Consider the following 15,083-nt stretch of genomic DNA (forward strand, 5'->3'; position numbering starts at 1 on the left):
AAGCCCCCTACCTGCCAGCCTGTGTCTCAGGGAATCCCACTGGAAAAGGGGTGAGTGGATGGCACAGAAGACCACCATGACCGCCAGGAGGGAGGGTGTACCCCTCTGCTCAGGCTGACGAGGTCTACATGGATCGTGGTGGTCTTCAAGGCCCACTAAGGGTGATGGAGGGGCTCTGGGCGAGGCAGTGGTGGAGGTGGCTGAGACAGGAGCCGAGTGAGCTCCCTGAGGCTTGGGGCAGAACCAGCACTAAGGGGGCTCAGTCCCAGGAAGCAGGTACGACGTGGGGGGTTGGGGACCTTTGTGTCCACGGACTGAGTCCTCTGCATCCTCCCATCCTTGGCCTCACCCTTTTTTGGCCTCTCCCAACGAATAGTCACTCTGACCTGATCCAGTGGCCAAAAAGGGCACTGGGCTGCCATCCCCCACACCCACCCTGAGCTGTCACTTTCTGGGGCGCAGGACCAGCCCCCGGGCAGCCTCCAGCCAGAACGCGGCCCTGCCAGGGACATGAAAGCCAGCAGCTTCCGCGCCCGCGCCTGCTCACCCGCAGGAGGGAGGAAGCCTTCCTTCCCTGAGCCCTGCCAGCTCTCTGATCGCGGGCGGGCAGGGACGCCACTCTGAGCAGAGGCCCCACGGCTCCAGGGCGAGCTGACGGATGAAAGGAGACGGCTGCTGGTAGCGGGGGCAGAGTGTCACCAGGAATCAGGCCACGTGGGCGGGACAGGCAGCACCCCAGGGTTCCTAATTGGAGGGGGGTGCCTGGACGCTGGCCCCTCTCCATCCCAAAGCATCTTCCAAATTCAATGTTTATCAACAGGCTGGCCAGCGAGGGAGAGTGGGGAGGGAGGGAGGGCGGGTGGGGATAGAGGAAGGAGGCCCAGTGCCTCTGGGGCTCCCGGGGGGCTGCAGAAGGGGGCTGAGAAGGGGGAGTGGGGGCGGGGGAAGCACCCTGCTCCCCCCAACCTTGACTCCTTTCCTTGGTGGGCTTCCAGCCTCTCTGCTGCTCTGGCCCCATCCCCCCATGACGGTGGCAGTCCTGAGCAGCAAGCAGACCCCCTTGCCCCAACTAGACCTCTGCAGGGCCTGCTGGCCACTCAACAAAAGCCAGCCTCTGTTACTAATTAAAATATCTGAAGACACTTTAAGAGGAAACCATTAGGCTAGAGGGCTGGGGAGGCCTCAGGCTGCTCTCCTGGGGTGAAGGGACAGGACATTCCTTCTTGCTCTGGACTGCGGCCCAGCAGGGCACCGGATCAACGCTCCTCACCCTGGGAGCTCTAGGGGCCTCCAGCTAGCAGGGAGGGCCCACCACGGCATTCCCAGAGGAGGCCACAGGGCCCAGGGGAAAGGCAGGGGCAGGGCAGCAGGCCTGGCAGCAGCCCCTCCCGTCTGGGCAGCTGGCCACCTGCAGCCGAGGCCTCTGACCCTTGGCCCTTAAGGGGTTCCCCTAAGCAGCCCCACCTGCCAGCCCCTTCTCATCCAGACCCAGGGGCAGTCCTGGCTCAGGACGGTGGCAGCCAGCCGGGCAGGCCCATCCCCACCGGGGCAGGAGGCAGAGGAGGCTGGAAAGCCCCCAAACTGACTTCAGCAGCACCCTGCTCCCTCCTAGTCCACCCTCTAAAAGGCCTTATCATACTCCCGACTGCGGCCTCACGCTCCCTCCTGGGCAGGTGCCCCTCCCGGGCCAGCTTAGCAGCACCCACCAGCCAGCCAGGCAGGCAGGCAGTACCTGAAAGAGGGTCAGCGTGTGGTCGTCCAGGATGGTTTTTGGAGGAGCAATGACTGCGGAAAGATGGTTGTCTGCGCCAGGAAACGCCTCACGCCCCCCATCACCCCCCCATCCCTTGCCCATGCACCCCCTGCCCCAGGACAGGCCTGAGAGTGAGCATGAGGCCTGGGCCATAGGCCTCAGCTGAGGAATTTCTGAAGTACTCCTCAGCTCACATCCCCCTGTCCATCACTCTACCGCTGCAAAAACCCAGCAAGAAGCTGGGAAGAGGGCCTCGGGCAGACTCACCTGCAAGGGGACACCTGCCCTTCACAGTTCCCTGTGCAGCCCTGCGGCCTGACCCTTCACTACCCAGACGCCCTCCAAAGGAAGCCAGCAGCTCGCCCCTGTGCCCCCAGCCCCTACAGCTCCTGGCCAGGTGGGAAGCAAAGGGCACAGGGGCGCTGAGCAGGGTCAACCTCCCTCCCCAACTTCCCCAGTCCCGGACTCATGCTCAGACACCGGCACAGGACCTGCCTGCCCCATGATGCTGTTTCTGTGGGAAAAGCTGCTTCAAGCCCCAACTGGGAGGTGCCAGGGCTGCTGAGCAGGAGGTCCCAGAAAAGCACTTACACAGGTAGAACGGCAGCTTGGGGTTGCCCAGGTGGCTCCTCACGAAGTCCCGCAAATCCCCCACTGCAGGAGGAAGGGTGGGGTGAGCAGGGATCCCACACTCAGACCCACTCCAGGGCCGGGCCCCCTCTGCAATGGGACGGGAGCCAGGTCCAACCTGTGTGCAGACCCGCTCCCCAAGGTCACCAAGAACCCCACTCAGAACTGGTGGCACTGCTGCCTTCCTTCCAGGTGAGCTGCAGCCCCAGGCCAAAGACCCCGCTACTGGGTGTGGGGGAGACCTGGGTCCACCCTTCTCTGGGTGCCCCTCTGTCCTACCCATGCTCAGAACAGATGGGTGCACGGGGCCACCCAGTCCCACGGGTACTGCCTAGCTGGTCTGCCGAGCCTCCAACGTGAGCCGGTCCCCAGCCCTGCACCCGCTGCCTGCCCCATGGCCCAGAGGGAAGGAGCCTGGAAGAGCTCACAGGGCGCCCCCACCCTCCCGGACGCCCAGACGGGGCTGCTCACCGGTCTCGCTGGGGCGGAAGAAGCCCTGCAGGATGTAGCGGTCAGGAAACAGGACCCTCAAGACCACCTAGGCCAGGACAAGCCAGCTTGTCAACAGGACAGCTGGAGTCCAATCCAGGTGTCCACACCCCTGGGCCCACGATGGCTAGGTCCCCCGGCCACGTCGGGCCAGCACCCCCTCACCTTGGCTGCCCCCTAACGCTCCCGGCCCCATGGGCTGGACACAAGGACCAGTCAAGTACCCACGTGCACTTGTGAAAACACACTGATGTTTTTCATCTTAGAATGGGGCTGCCTGGCTCATTAACGAACCACGGCCGTGTAGGCCTGGGCTGAAGTACAGGAGACCATGGCCAGTGGCTTGTGGGCTGCAGAAGCCGCAGGAGGCCCCAGTGCAGAGCCATGTGCAGATCACCTCCCGCCCAAAGGTACCTTAGGGTAGCGCTGCAGCTTCTCCTTCATCTGAGCCTCTCTGAAGGCCTTGGTCACCAAGGGGGCTTCTTCCAGGCGCTTCCTGGGGTGGGGGGGTGGGGTAGGGGGTGGCAGTGGTGAAGGTCCCAGGTCTCCCCAACCAGAGCAGAGGCCCCACACCAGCTGGACTCTGGGTTTCTCCCTCGTCCCCCTGGACTTCGTGAGTTGCTCCGCAACACAGGGCCAGACAGGACTAGGAGCCCCCTGCCTGGGACCCCTCACCCTCTGAGGTGTTGCCAAGGGAATGGGTGTCTCTAAAGGGGCCGGGTGCACACCCACCGTTCACTCTTGAGCTGGGCCAAACGTCTTCTGACATCATCCACGGTCACTTCGAAGAACTCGTCAGGCAGCTCTGCAGGCCAGGCCTGGAGCAGCACCTCCAGGTCAGGGTGGCACACCACGGGGTCTCGGTCCACTGGCTAGGCAGGCAGAGGGCTCGGCTGATGCAGGTCCCGGGAAGGGCCCAGGCTCCCGACCCCAGGGGGCTGGGGTGGCCGTGCAGACCCCGGCTGAGCCATGTGCTGCCAGCCCCGCCTGTTAGCCCATGGCCAGGGCCGGGTCTCTGTGATGGGGCATGGGACAGCCGAGCCTGTCCAGGACTGGAGCCCCTCCCACCATGCCTGCCTGCTTAGCAACACTGACACTGAGACCCTCACTCACCACCAGGGCACATGGCCCTGGGGTCTTGGCTTAGCCGGGTCAGCTGGCACCCTGACTGCTGGGGGGTACTTGGGCAGTGGGTGAACAGCAGCATCTCTGTTCACTTCCTGTCTCCGTGGGGGCTCCCCACGAGCCCCAGGGAGCCACCTGTTATCAGGGTCTCCCAGTGGGGAACAAACTTGGGGAGCAATGCCCTGGTCATGGCCATGTCAGCGGTTCCACGGGAAGGGCAGGAGAAGCGACAGCCCCCAAATTAGAGATTTGGCAAAAACCTGCCAGCTGCTGGCCCTATGGCCAGGCTGACCCCTCCTCCCTTCTCTGGGGGAGCAGCTGGCCCCACCCTCTGCCCACCGTGGGGACACAGGAAGGGACAGCGTCTCTCCTAATTGGCAGCAATGGAGAGGGAAATTATAAGGCAGGGCCTGCTCTGCTCGCAGTGCCTCCGGGTGGGTAATTGTAGCGAGTGTAGCCCAAGTGACTATGTGGGGAGACACCTTCGCGGCGCTGAGGCCGCCCATGGAGCCGGGCCCGACAGAGGTGTCCAGCTGCGCCGGCAGGGCCTATGCCAGGTCCTACCCTCCCTCGCACAGAACATCCACAAGCCGTCTGGGGTGAGGTCACTTCTCTGCCTTCTGCTCCCGCCTGCCCCCTCCTCCCCGCCCCAGCCTGGCACCGAAATCCCACCTCCTGCCTTCAACACTCAGAGCCGGGCTCAGCAGGCTTCTCTGATCATCCCTTCCTGCGCTCCGGCCCGACCACAGCCCCACCCACTCTAGAGGTCAGACTCACCAACCTGGGGCTGGTCGAGGGCTGAGGCTGCCCAGTGCACCTGCCAGGTGTCCCAGGGCTGCTCCCCCAGCCACACCCGAGGCCTTGACTGCCCAGGCCAGCAGGTCTCTGCCATTCCTGAGTGCACACCTGTGTCACTCCTCGTAATGAAGGGAGGTGGGTTCTCGCCAGGAAGCCCCACTGATCTCAAGGCACTGTGGCAGGGTGGCCAGGAAGGGCTGGCTGAGGCCCGGGCAGTGGGGTCTGTAGGTGGCTGATCGAGGCCCCTGGGGGCTGCCCCCTCAAAGCCACAACCCTCCTGCCGCCCACAGGCAGTCCACACCAGAGCTTTTTATAACAAGATGCCAGGCTGCCCCCCATAGCCACGGCGCCTGCATTCCAGAAGGGCCGAGCACTCGCCTGGGCTCCCGGGGGAGGGCGAGGGCAGATGTGGATGTGCCTGAGCTGGGCACCGCCGTGTCCACGAGTGCCAGGCCCCCGGCGCTCGAGCACAAAGCCCACAAGCCAACGAGCAAGCTCTGGGACCTCCCTGTCCCAGTCCCGCCCTCCGAGGACCCAGTTCTGGACACATGAGTCACCCCGAGAAACCAGCAATTGGGTGACTTGTGATCCACGGCCTGGAGCTGAGCCTGACCATCAGACAGGCCCCCTGATCCCCAGGGGGGGCACGGCTGGGGAAGCCCGACCCTGAGTGCACGGGGCCACTCTGGCCTCCTTATCCTCCTGGGTACTTCCAGTGCACAGCCCAGGGGTAACCTGGAAGACTGCAGACTGCTAGCACTTCCCACAACCCTCCCACAACTTCCAGAACAGGGACGCAGGTGACACCAGCTGCTGGCTTCATGCTGCTCAGGGGCCACTGACTTTCAGTCAGAAAGTGAGCAGACAAAAATCTCTCTCCCCGCTGGATCTACCTTCAATTCACACCCCTCCTCCCATGCCTCAGCTCTGCTCCAGAAGCCCGTTTGTCTGTCCAAGAGCAGTCAGGAGCCGGGGTCCCACACGGGAACCAGAGCACTGGGAGAGAGCCACCTCGAGATCCCACTCTCTCGTTCTCCTGCACCGCCCTGCGTCTTAGGGACCTCCCTGCTCCTGGGCAGAGGAGCCAGGGTTCTGAGCAGCCTCTGCTGCCCATCAGAGCCCAGGGGCCAGATCACCCAAGTCCCAGAGCTGCCGCCACGACCGGACCCCAGGCGGTCCCTGTCCCATGAGAACAGTGGATATCCATGGCTGGGCTGGTAGGACGGACCACCCTGTCCTACCAAATGACCGAGGGAGAAGCCAGGGGGCTTCAAACACCTCCATGAGGCCTGCCCAGAAGATATTTCCACCGCAAAGAGGAGAGAGACCAGGAAAGGAGGAGTGGGTCTGACCGCTCCACGTGGGAGGAAGCAGGGCAGACACGGCGCCAGCGGAGGCCAAGCCCTGGCCCTGCTCACTTCCAATGCTCTGCCGGCAATCTAGCCCTCATTTGCTGTTCCTTTACCCGCCGCTCCTTAGTCATGGGCAGTTATCATGCACAGCTCCCATCCTAGGTGGATTTATGGAGATGTTTTTGGATGGAGAATAGAGATCTAGGATGAGACACCATTAAGGAAAAAAAAAAAAAAAAAAACGCATACAGTGGCCACTGTCAGAGGGCCTCAGCGCCCTCACCATGGGGACTGGGTTCCTGTGTGCTGGCCGAGGGAGGGACACAGCCCCAGGGTCCAGGATGGGCCTCCAAGATGAACCTCCCAGTTGGTGCCCGAGGATGCTGGTGGGGTGGCAGGCCTAGAACCTTCCCAGCGCACCTGACAGCTGGCCCACCTGACAGCCCGAATCTCCAGGTCTGCTCCTCCAGATCCTACCAGGGAGCCACTCAGAGGACGCGCCTCCACTAAGAACCCAATGTCACCAGGCTTGGGTCATCCTGCCAAAGTCACAGGTTTTCCATCATCAGCTCAAGGTCCAGCTCCTGAACGCTGTCAGTGTCCAGAGCACAGCCCCAGCCCCGTCTCCCGCCGCCCCCACCCCCTAACCCCAGGAAAGCCAGAGGAGCCGGTTCCTCCCCCGGTGGCCCCGACGCTGCGGGCATCTCACTGTCGGCTAGAAGATGGGCAGAATGAGGAGGAGGCAGCCAGAGCCTGGGGTCTGAGCCCATGGGGTGGGGGGGCCTACATGACAGCGCATGACAGATGAGAAAACAGGCACGGGCATGATCCTGAGGGGAGGATCGGCAGGTGTCTGCAGCCTCCAAGGGCGGGGCCACAGGAGACCCGATTCTTCTGGTGGAACGCCCAGCAGGGGTCTCTCATTTCCTGCAAGCAAGCACAAGACCCTAGCAAAGACTCCCGTCCCAGCCTCCACCGAGGGTATTAAGACAAGAGAACACCCAGAAGACCAGAAAGGAGGGAGGTGGACAGAGAGAGCAGACGAGTCAGGCTGTCTGCAAACTGGAGGATACTGGCGAGGGGCACAGAGGGCATTTGGGAGGGAAAGGACCCTCCGGAGGTGGGGGAACAGGAGCACCCTCTGCGGGTGATGTTCAGAGGAGGCCCTGGGTGACGGCCTGAGGCTGCAGACACTGGACTGACACCTGGGCCACTCAGCCATGGGGACTTGGGGACCCGCCACCAGCTGTGGACGGCCACCAGTGCCTTCAGGAAGAGCCTCTGTCACACCAGGATGGACCCTTCAAGGGAGACCCGAGGGGAGGAAGGTGTGAGGGCACTGCCTACCCTCAGCCCCATGCCACAGGCAGTGAGATGCCAGGCCTGGAGGGGACCAGGGGACGGGGCTCTGGGCTGAGACGTGGGCCCACGGCTTCCCCCAACAGCCAGTGGACATGCTCCAGTGGCCACCACACGAGTGGCTGAGAACCCACTTGGGCACACATGGGTCTCCTCATGTCAAAAGCGGCCTCACTGCCTGCTGAGGTTTCATTTTCTTGACAGTAATTTTCCAGGACATGATGACACAGGGAGAAAAAATGTAAAAACTATTTGGAGGTGACCTCAACCCCAGATTTTCCAGCTGCCCTGTGAGGGCTCTTGTTTTCCTCCCGCCCTCCCGCCTCCCTCTTACCCAGACTGTCCTCTGACAATGGTTTTTGGTAACAGGGAATGTGAAGCGTTTCCCCTTGAGGCTTGGAGCTGAAATGAAACACTACGCGGGAGGAAGGCGGGCCAAGCCTCCGTCACTCTCAGAGCCGGCCGCCCTCTGGAGGGAGCAACGCGCCAGCACGAGGCCAGGCCTGACCGGCAAGGCTGCACTGAACTCCAGCCCCTCATCCGCTGGGCCTGCCAGCGGCACAGGCGGAGGCCGCGCCTGCCCCAGCCCTGGGCCAACGTCCACACCTGGGCCTGCACGCCTTCCAAGCAGGAAAAATGAGAGCATCTTTAAGAAGAGGAGAAACGCTGGGCTGCGACAGTGACGCAGGCACACTTTGAAACCCGGTGGCTCCACGCCCTGGCGTGGCCCCACCTGTCTGTGCACGCAGTGCATGAACCCCCAAAGGACTGAAATAAGCAAATGTAAGGCATGGGGTGGCTCTCCTTATGCACAGGGGAAGACGCCTGCTCCAGGCCAGCAAACCCAGGGGTGGACGCACACAGCAGACCAAAGGGCCAGGAGAAACCCCGCAGAGGGAGCCCCTTGAGCCCGATCAGGATGGGGGCCTGCAAACGAGACTGCCTGGCCCTGCGGGCAGCTCTGGGGTTCCAGGGGGTACTCTGGCAGCCGGGGCGCCCTGCCCACCGGTTCTCCATGGCTTCGCAGGTTGGGCATCTGTCTCTCCCCCGAGTCCAGTCATGGTTGAGACACAGCATGACAAGGACAGCTGGAGGGCACCTGCCTGTCACCAGGCTTTAAAATCCGCCTCAAGACTCAGTTGGGGCCTTCAAAGTTGCTGACCCATCTGCCAGCAAACCTCAAAGGGCATCCCAAGTTAAGGCCAAGGCCAGAGCCCCGGGACTGTCCACAAACAGCGGCAGGGCAGGGACAGGCTCACAGCACGCCCTGGGCCCACACACGGGGGGACAGCGGGCTGTGCTCTTGGGGGCATGTCATGGACAGGCACCCCGGGCCAAGATTAGGAGGGTGGCAGGGCAGCAAGGGGCACTGCTCTCGGTCCACCCCAGGCCCCAGGTCCTGGCCAGGCTCCCCCCAGCCCTGCGTGTTCTAAACCTTCCCGTAAACCGGGGACAGCCAGAGGCGAAGCTGACGCCTGCCCTGAGACATGGGTGCAAGGTGCGGAGTAAGCCCCCGGGGCCACGTCTTCAGGAGATGAGACCATCCCCTGGAGGGTGAGGGGCAGGCAGGGGAGACTGCCGTCAGCCCGCCCTTCCCAGGGGGTTGGGGCCTTTGATCACGAACCCCTGTGCCAGCTGCGTGGGGGGACGCCGGCTGGGAGCACAGCCCAGCAGCACAAAGAGCTGCGGGGCAGCCTCCTGGGCCAGCGGAAGGACTTCAAAGGACAGGCCAGGGGCCGCCGGGCAGCCCCAACCTCTCTCCGCACTTGGTTCTGACGGCCAGTAAAACTACCTTCTAATAATTAATGTTCTGACATCAAAGGCAGGAGCCGCCCGGGTCTGTAAACCATCCCGGGCCTCAGCCGAGGACCTGCCTGTATTTCATCCTGTCTCTTCTGACTCTTCATTCAAATCCAAAACCACACACAGGCAAAGCATTAATGGGAAACTTGGAAACTCTTTTTGATTACTAAAGTGTACCTTTGAAGTTCCCCCAAAAGTTCTGATTTGTTCCCTTCTCCCCTCCCCCAGGACTCGAGGGGACACAAAGCAGACAGCATGTGGCCAGCCGGGCCTCCGGGTGCACGGCTGTCAGTGTGACAGGAGGCGCAAGGCAGGCGGGCGGGGGACGCTCCACAATCAACCAGCTGCTGGGGCTCCCAGATCAAAGACACGCACTGCTGGCGGCCAGGCGGACCCTCCCCAGGACTCCTCCTTCCTGGGGCCCCTGGGGTCAGCGCTCGGGGATGCACTGGGATCCTGCGCCTGACAGCAACCACCTATCAGGCTGGCACCAGACCAGGCCACTCCCCACACAGCCCTGGGGAGTCAGCAGGCTCCCAAGAGATGCAGAGAGCCACAGCCTTTAGGGTGGGAGAAGGAGACAGCCAGCCCCGGTACTAGTTTTCTGGCCCCCAAACCTAGGGGTCCCCAGAAAGAGCAGGCCCGAAGGGAGTTGGGCCCCCAGCCCTGGCTCACCCCAACCACAAGGCTCTGCTTTCGAAAGCTGATTCTGGGCCCAGGTGACGAGCCTGTGAGACTGGGGGCTTCGTACTAGTGTCTAATGCAGCCCAGACATCAGCGTAGAAGCCAGTGGGGTCCCTGAAGAGCCAGGGCACCACCACCACCTCCCCAGGACGGACATTCACGGGGCTTGAGACTGGCTCAGTTCCCCTCCCTTCCCCCATCCATTCAGCAAGGACACACAAAGCATGGTTCAGGAAGCAGGAGGAAGCCCCCGCCACCTGCCCCTCTGCAGGAACTTGGGCTCTGTCCCACCGCTGAGCCTCCGCACGGCCCACCCCGCACAGGCACAGGTGCCCCTGTCCCTCTACCCTCCCCTTCAGGTATGTGACCTGAAAGCAAGAGTGAGGAGGGTGCTCTAGAAGAGACAGGATGCAGGCTCCAGCACTAAAATATTAGTTAACAGCAACTCAGAGTGCAGCTAAACACATCACTGAAACTGGACTGACCCCTGGAATGCAAGGATAGCTTCGTGGGGGAAATCCATCCCAAACCTCAGCATGCAAACGAACTAAATGAGAGCAAAGGCGTGGAATCACCTCAATGCGGGAAACGCAGCTCATAAAGCACCACTCTTGGGCTTCCCTGGTGGCGCAGTGGTTGAGAGTCCGCCTGCCGATGCAGGGGACACGGGTTCGTGCCCCGGTCCGGGAAGATCCCACATGCCGCGGGGCGGCTGCGCCCGTGAGCCATGGCCGCTGAGCCTGCGCTGCACAACGGGAGAGGCCACAACAGTGAGAGGCCAGCGTACAGCAAAAAAAAAAAAAAAAAGCACCACTCTTACTTTTGATAAAGAAAAATTCTCAGAGAATTAGGAATAGAAACTCTTGATTTGATAAAGATTTTTCACAGCCCACAGCATCTTTCACAGATAAACTAAGATTACTCCGTGTGAGATCAAGGTCAAGACAAGGATGCCCACTAAATTTGCTGCTATTCAACAGAGACTCAATCACTGCAATACGACAAGAAAAAAAAATGAGAGAAGTAAGGACATCAAGGAAAAAGATAAGCTGACATTATCTGCAGACTCCAATTGAAAATGAGAAACTGCTGGAACCAGTAAAGCAAGTGAGCAAGGCTGCTGGGTATAAAAGCCAGCAGCATCCATGCCCGGGTGGAGCCTCTCCATTCTCACTCCACAAGCTCCTGCTCCAGGCAGGGAATCCTGCAATGGCTCTCCATCGTCTGGAAAGGTGATTTGTACAAAGGAATTCGTTTCAGCAGTGGCATCCTTCTCGTCACTTAAAACCTCAAGTGGACCCTAAGCGTTGGCACATGGAGCCACTCTGGCTGGAAGGAAGGGCAGAAGAGAGCGGAGAGCCTGGAGCCCTCACTCAGAAGGTGCAGCTGCGTCTCGAATAACGCCCACATGCACCTGTGCAGCCTCATGGGCTCCACAGTGACAACGTGCAGCCCAGGCTGGAAACCCAGGCTGGCCCCACCATAAGGTCTCTTTATTTGGAAAGACCCTCTCCAGCCACAAGCCAGAGACCTAAGCTGGACTCTGGATGAATGCCTGAGCCTCTCCGGGGGCCAACCCCAAGAGGCAGGGGGCCCAGCACAGCGCAGAAGCCCAAAACGTTGGGAAATCTACAACACGCCTTTCCTGAAAACAGTCTGTGAGCGCTGCTGAGGAAGCAGTCACACAGAGGGACACAAAGAAGCCTATGGGGGCTTCCCTGGTGGCGCAGTGGTTGAGAGTCGGCCTGCGGATGCAGGGGACACGGGTTCGCGCCCCGGTCCGGGAAGGTCCCACATGCCGTGGAGCGGCTGGGCCCGTGAGCCACGGCCACTAAGCCTGCACGTCCGGAGCCTGTGCTCCGCAAAGGGAGAGGCCACAACAGTAAGAGGCCTGCGTACCGCAAAAAAAAAAAAAAAAAAGAAGCCTATGGAAGCTCTGCCGTACGACTCATGAAAGCCCTACTGGAGAAAGTCCCAGAGGCGCTCCAGGGAGAAAGTCCTGCCCTGGTGCCAAGCTTGAGCACCAACCCGACAGGGGCCACGCCTGTTCTCCCTCTTAGGAGCTCCAACACAGCTGCAACTGCCCAGGGAGAGGTTGGCCTGACCCACAGACGACCAGAGATGGCCTCCATCAGACAGCGGGGAGGCAGACACTGGCCACACGCCTGACTTCTGCAGAGGTGCCGCCCACCTGGGGGTCCTCCTGCTCAGCGTGATCCAAGATGCAAGGCCCCTTCCACCCCTCATGTCTGTGTGTGGTCAGAGCAGGGGACGGGGGCGGGAATCACTGTGGGGGAGGATGTGAGACTAGGGCACAGCTCAAAGGTGCCCAAAGACAGATTCAACATCGAGAAGACAAAAAGCCTAACACTGCCCTGATGGTAGGTGTCTATTAAGTCGTACCTCAATAGAGCTGATCAGACTAGAAGACAGCGTCACAGAGGCAACCCAGGGCCTGGGCCGTTTCATCACAGCTCCGTGAGGGCTGCACGCCCTCCTCCCAGCTGTGGCTCAGACGGCCGCCAGGAACTTCCAAGAAGTCCCCACCAGAGACGTCCGAGGCCCCACCCACAAGCTTGTGAAGAGTGAGCAAACTCACCCTCTTCTGCCTGTTTGGCGCGTGCCCCACACGCCCACTGGCCAGTGGTGGGACGTAGCAAGTGAGCTGCAGCACGCCTGGCTCAGGAGTCAATGTGGCGTGGGACGATCAAGGCCAAACCATCTTCCTGTCAAAAGCCAGTCAAACCCACCAGCCCAGGAGAAGGTGGAGGCGCCGCGTCCAAGGCTCTAGGACGGATGGCTCTCTTGGCTGTGACATGGCCAGCCAAGACACACAGGTTTGTCAAAACCCATCAACTGTACATCTAAAATGGTGCCTCAAGAAAGCTGATTTCAGGCAAAGCAAAACCAAAAAATCGCTTCCCTGGGAAGATGAAACCGCACCCAGCGACCCTGCTGCACCCTGGGCTGAGCAGCCACGAGGTCAGGTGCAGTTAAGAGAAAGGACCCCAGCGCCCAGCTCGCCCCTTACCAGCTCCGGCTCCGGCTGGGGCTCCTGGCCAGGCCTCGACTTCTTTGGCTGCGAGGGGCCTGCAGGGCTGGAGAAGGACTTTGGCAGTTTGGCTGAAGATGACATCACAGGCCTCACGGACCCGGAGGGGCCCCCCAGTCGCTGTCCCCCACCCGAGAAAGGAACAAAGGGGGCTGGCGTGGGCTCCTTCGAGATCTGTTTCGCCTGAGCGTCCACCGGCTTCGGGCCCAGGCCATCCACGCGGCCAGCCCCCGGGCTCGCTGCCTCATCCTGATGGTTCACATCGCCCTGGCTGAGCTCCGCTGAATTCAGTGGAAACAGAGGGCTGCTGGCTGCCTGGTCGGCCGACAAGGAAGGGGTCGGGCTTCCTGGGCTTCTGCTCCAGGAGACCCCAGGCTCCTGCCTGCCAGTGGAATCATGTCTCTTCATGGAAAACCTGAGTGGGTAGGCCCGGAAAGCAAATGAAACTCCATACACGGAGCCCCGCGTCTCACAGTGCCAGCATCGTATCTTCTGGTGACTACCAAACCAAATCCAACCCCTGAAAGCACCCCACAGCCCTTCCCGACCCGCCTCAGCTCACGGGGGAAGAAGCGTGCGTGGGGCCGCCACGCCAGCCCGGCTGAGGGCAGATCCCCCCCACCTGATGCTGCACCCCATGGTGCCCAGCCCCCACAGACTGCAGGCGGGAGAAGCGACTGGCAAGGGTCTGGGCTTCCCCACGTTTCCTGTTTCCTTTCCCTTGAGACCGCAGTTTTCTTCACTAAACCAGACTCAGAGACCCCCCACCTGATGATGGCGCTGCCCCCGGTGAGGCCCAGTGACTGCAGCGTCGTGCTCTGCAAGGCGGCTCTACCGGTCACCTGTGAGGAAGGAACAGGACATCCTGCTGACCCCTCGCTGCCTCCCCCAGCCTGGGCACTGTGTCACCAGCACCATGGGGTCCCGCAGCCAGCCACAGCTCCCAAAAGGCCTGGGTCCAGCCCCCTGCACCCCAATCTACATCCGAGCATTTGTTCGCTGGTCCATGTCTGTCTCCCCAACCCCACCCCATCCGAGGTCTGGGTGGGCAGGGCTCAGGCCGGGGTTAGGCACATCTGGCCAGCTAACCAGCCCTCTGAGGGCTGGAGCTGATCCAGGCCCAGGTGCCTGAGGCCCAGTGGTCTGTCTCCTCCAGGGGAGGACCCATCCCCCAAGGTCCCTCCCGCTCACAGCCCTGGAACCCCTGCCCCACTGAGCCCTGGGTCAGGAACCTCAAACTGGGATAAATAGGTGAGTGTGCCCTGTCTACACCAGGGGCCCCTCGGGGACAGTGGGCACCCCAGGCCAGGAAAGGGCGCTTGGCCAGGGTTGAAACAAAAAGCCCCTGTGAGCCAGGGGACAAGCGCCAAGAGGGTCCCCCGTCACGGGCGGGCGGGCGGGGACAGGCAGGGCCTCAGTGCCAGGCCAAGCCTGCACCACGCCACACTCGGTTTTGAAAAAGATCAAAACTTTGAGCAAAGCAAATATTTATTAAAATGAAACCACTTTTGTGACTCTTGGGCTTTGAGAGAAGCTGAGAAAACAAACAGGGCTCTGAGGGAGGTTTGGGAGCAGCCCGGGCGGCCCGCAGTTGGTTCCAGCGGAGCCGGCGTCCTGCCTTTTTTCCATGAAACACATCATGCTTTCAGGGCCCCAGTCTGCCCATCGCTGCTTTGAAAGGTCTAAAGGAGTGAATTTTCCAGATTGGAAAGTGGGGTGGGCCCATGTGGCGGCTGGGAGGGGGCGACAGGGCGCGGGCCCGGCGGGTGGGCCCACAGCTCACCTACCTCATCTCTCATGTACACGCAAACGGGGCTGGCCTCACACGGCCGGTCCAGACACTCCCTGAGAGGGGAGAGAAGAAAGCATCACAGGTAGCCACTGCCTGGGGACACTGCTGCCCTGGGGACAGCACCCTGGCCAGCCACTGTGGGGGACCCGCCCACCCTGGCCACTCCACGGCTGGCCATCAGCCCATGGCCTGGGGGTGTCTCCCACCTGCCCACGGCCTCCCGGCTCAGAGCAAAGGGAGGACACA

At 61.7% G+C, this 15,083-nt stretch overlaps 1 protein-coding gene across 7 annotated transcripts in view; it reads right to left on the reverse strand.

Moving 5' to 3' along the window:
* The window catches only part of ASPSCR1 (ASPSCR1 tether for SLC2A4, UBX domain containing), a 30,852-nt gene that overhangs the window by 2,415 nt on the left and 13,354 nt on the right, over positions 1-15,083 (reverse strand). For 4 of the 7 annotated variants that reach the window (XM_060135302.1, XM_060135300.1, XM_060135305.1 and 1 more), the window contains 9 exons: positions 14,833-14,890; positions 13,814-13,887; positions 13,025-13,460; positions 3,605-3,744; positions 3,287-3,368; positions 2,855-2,921; positions 2,345-2,407; positions 1,733-1,785; positions 548-672 (listed from right to left, as the gene is read on the reverse strand). In XM_060135302.1, coding sequence (XP_059991285.1) covers positions 548-672; positions 1,733-1,785; positions 2,345-2,407; positions 2,855-2,921; positions 3,287-3,368; positions 3,605-3,744; positions 13,025-13,460; positions 13,814-13,887; positions 14,833-14,890 — 1,098 coding nt within the window. The remainder of the gene's footprint in view (positions 1-547; positions 673-1,732; positions 1,786-2,344; positions 2,408-2,854; positions 2,922-3,286; positions 3,369-3,604; positions 3,745-13,024; positions 13,461-13,813; positions 13,888-14,832; positions 14,891-15,083) is intronic. The other 3 variants (XM_060135301.1, XM_060135303.1, XR_009537713.1) reach the window with 3 other exon arrangements.

The sequence above is a fragment of the Lagenorhynchus albirostris genome, chromosome 20 (genome assembly GCF_949774975.1).
Source record: "Lagenorhynchus albirostris chromosome 20, mLagAlb1.1, whole genome shotgun sequence".
Classification (NCBI taxonomy): domain Eukaryota; kingdom Metazoa; phylum Chordata; class Mammalia; order Artiodactyla; family Delphinidae; genus Lagenorhynchus; species Lagenorhynchus albirostris.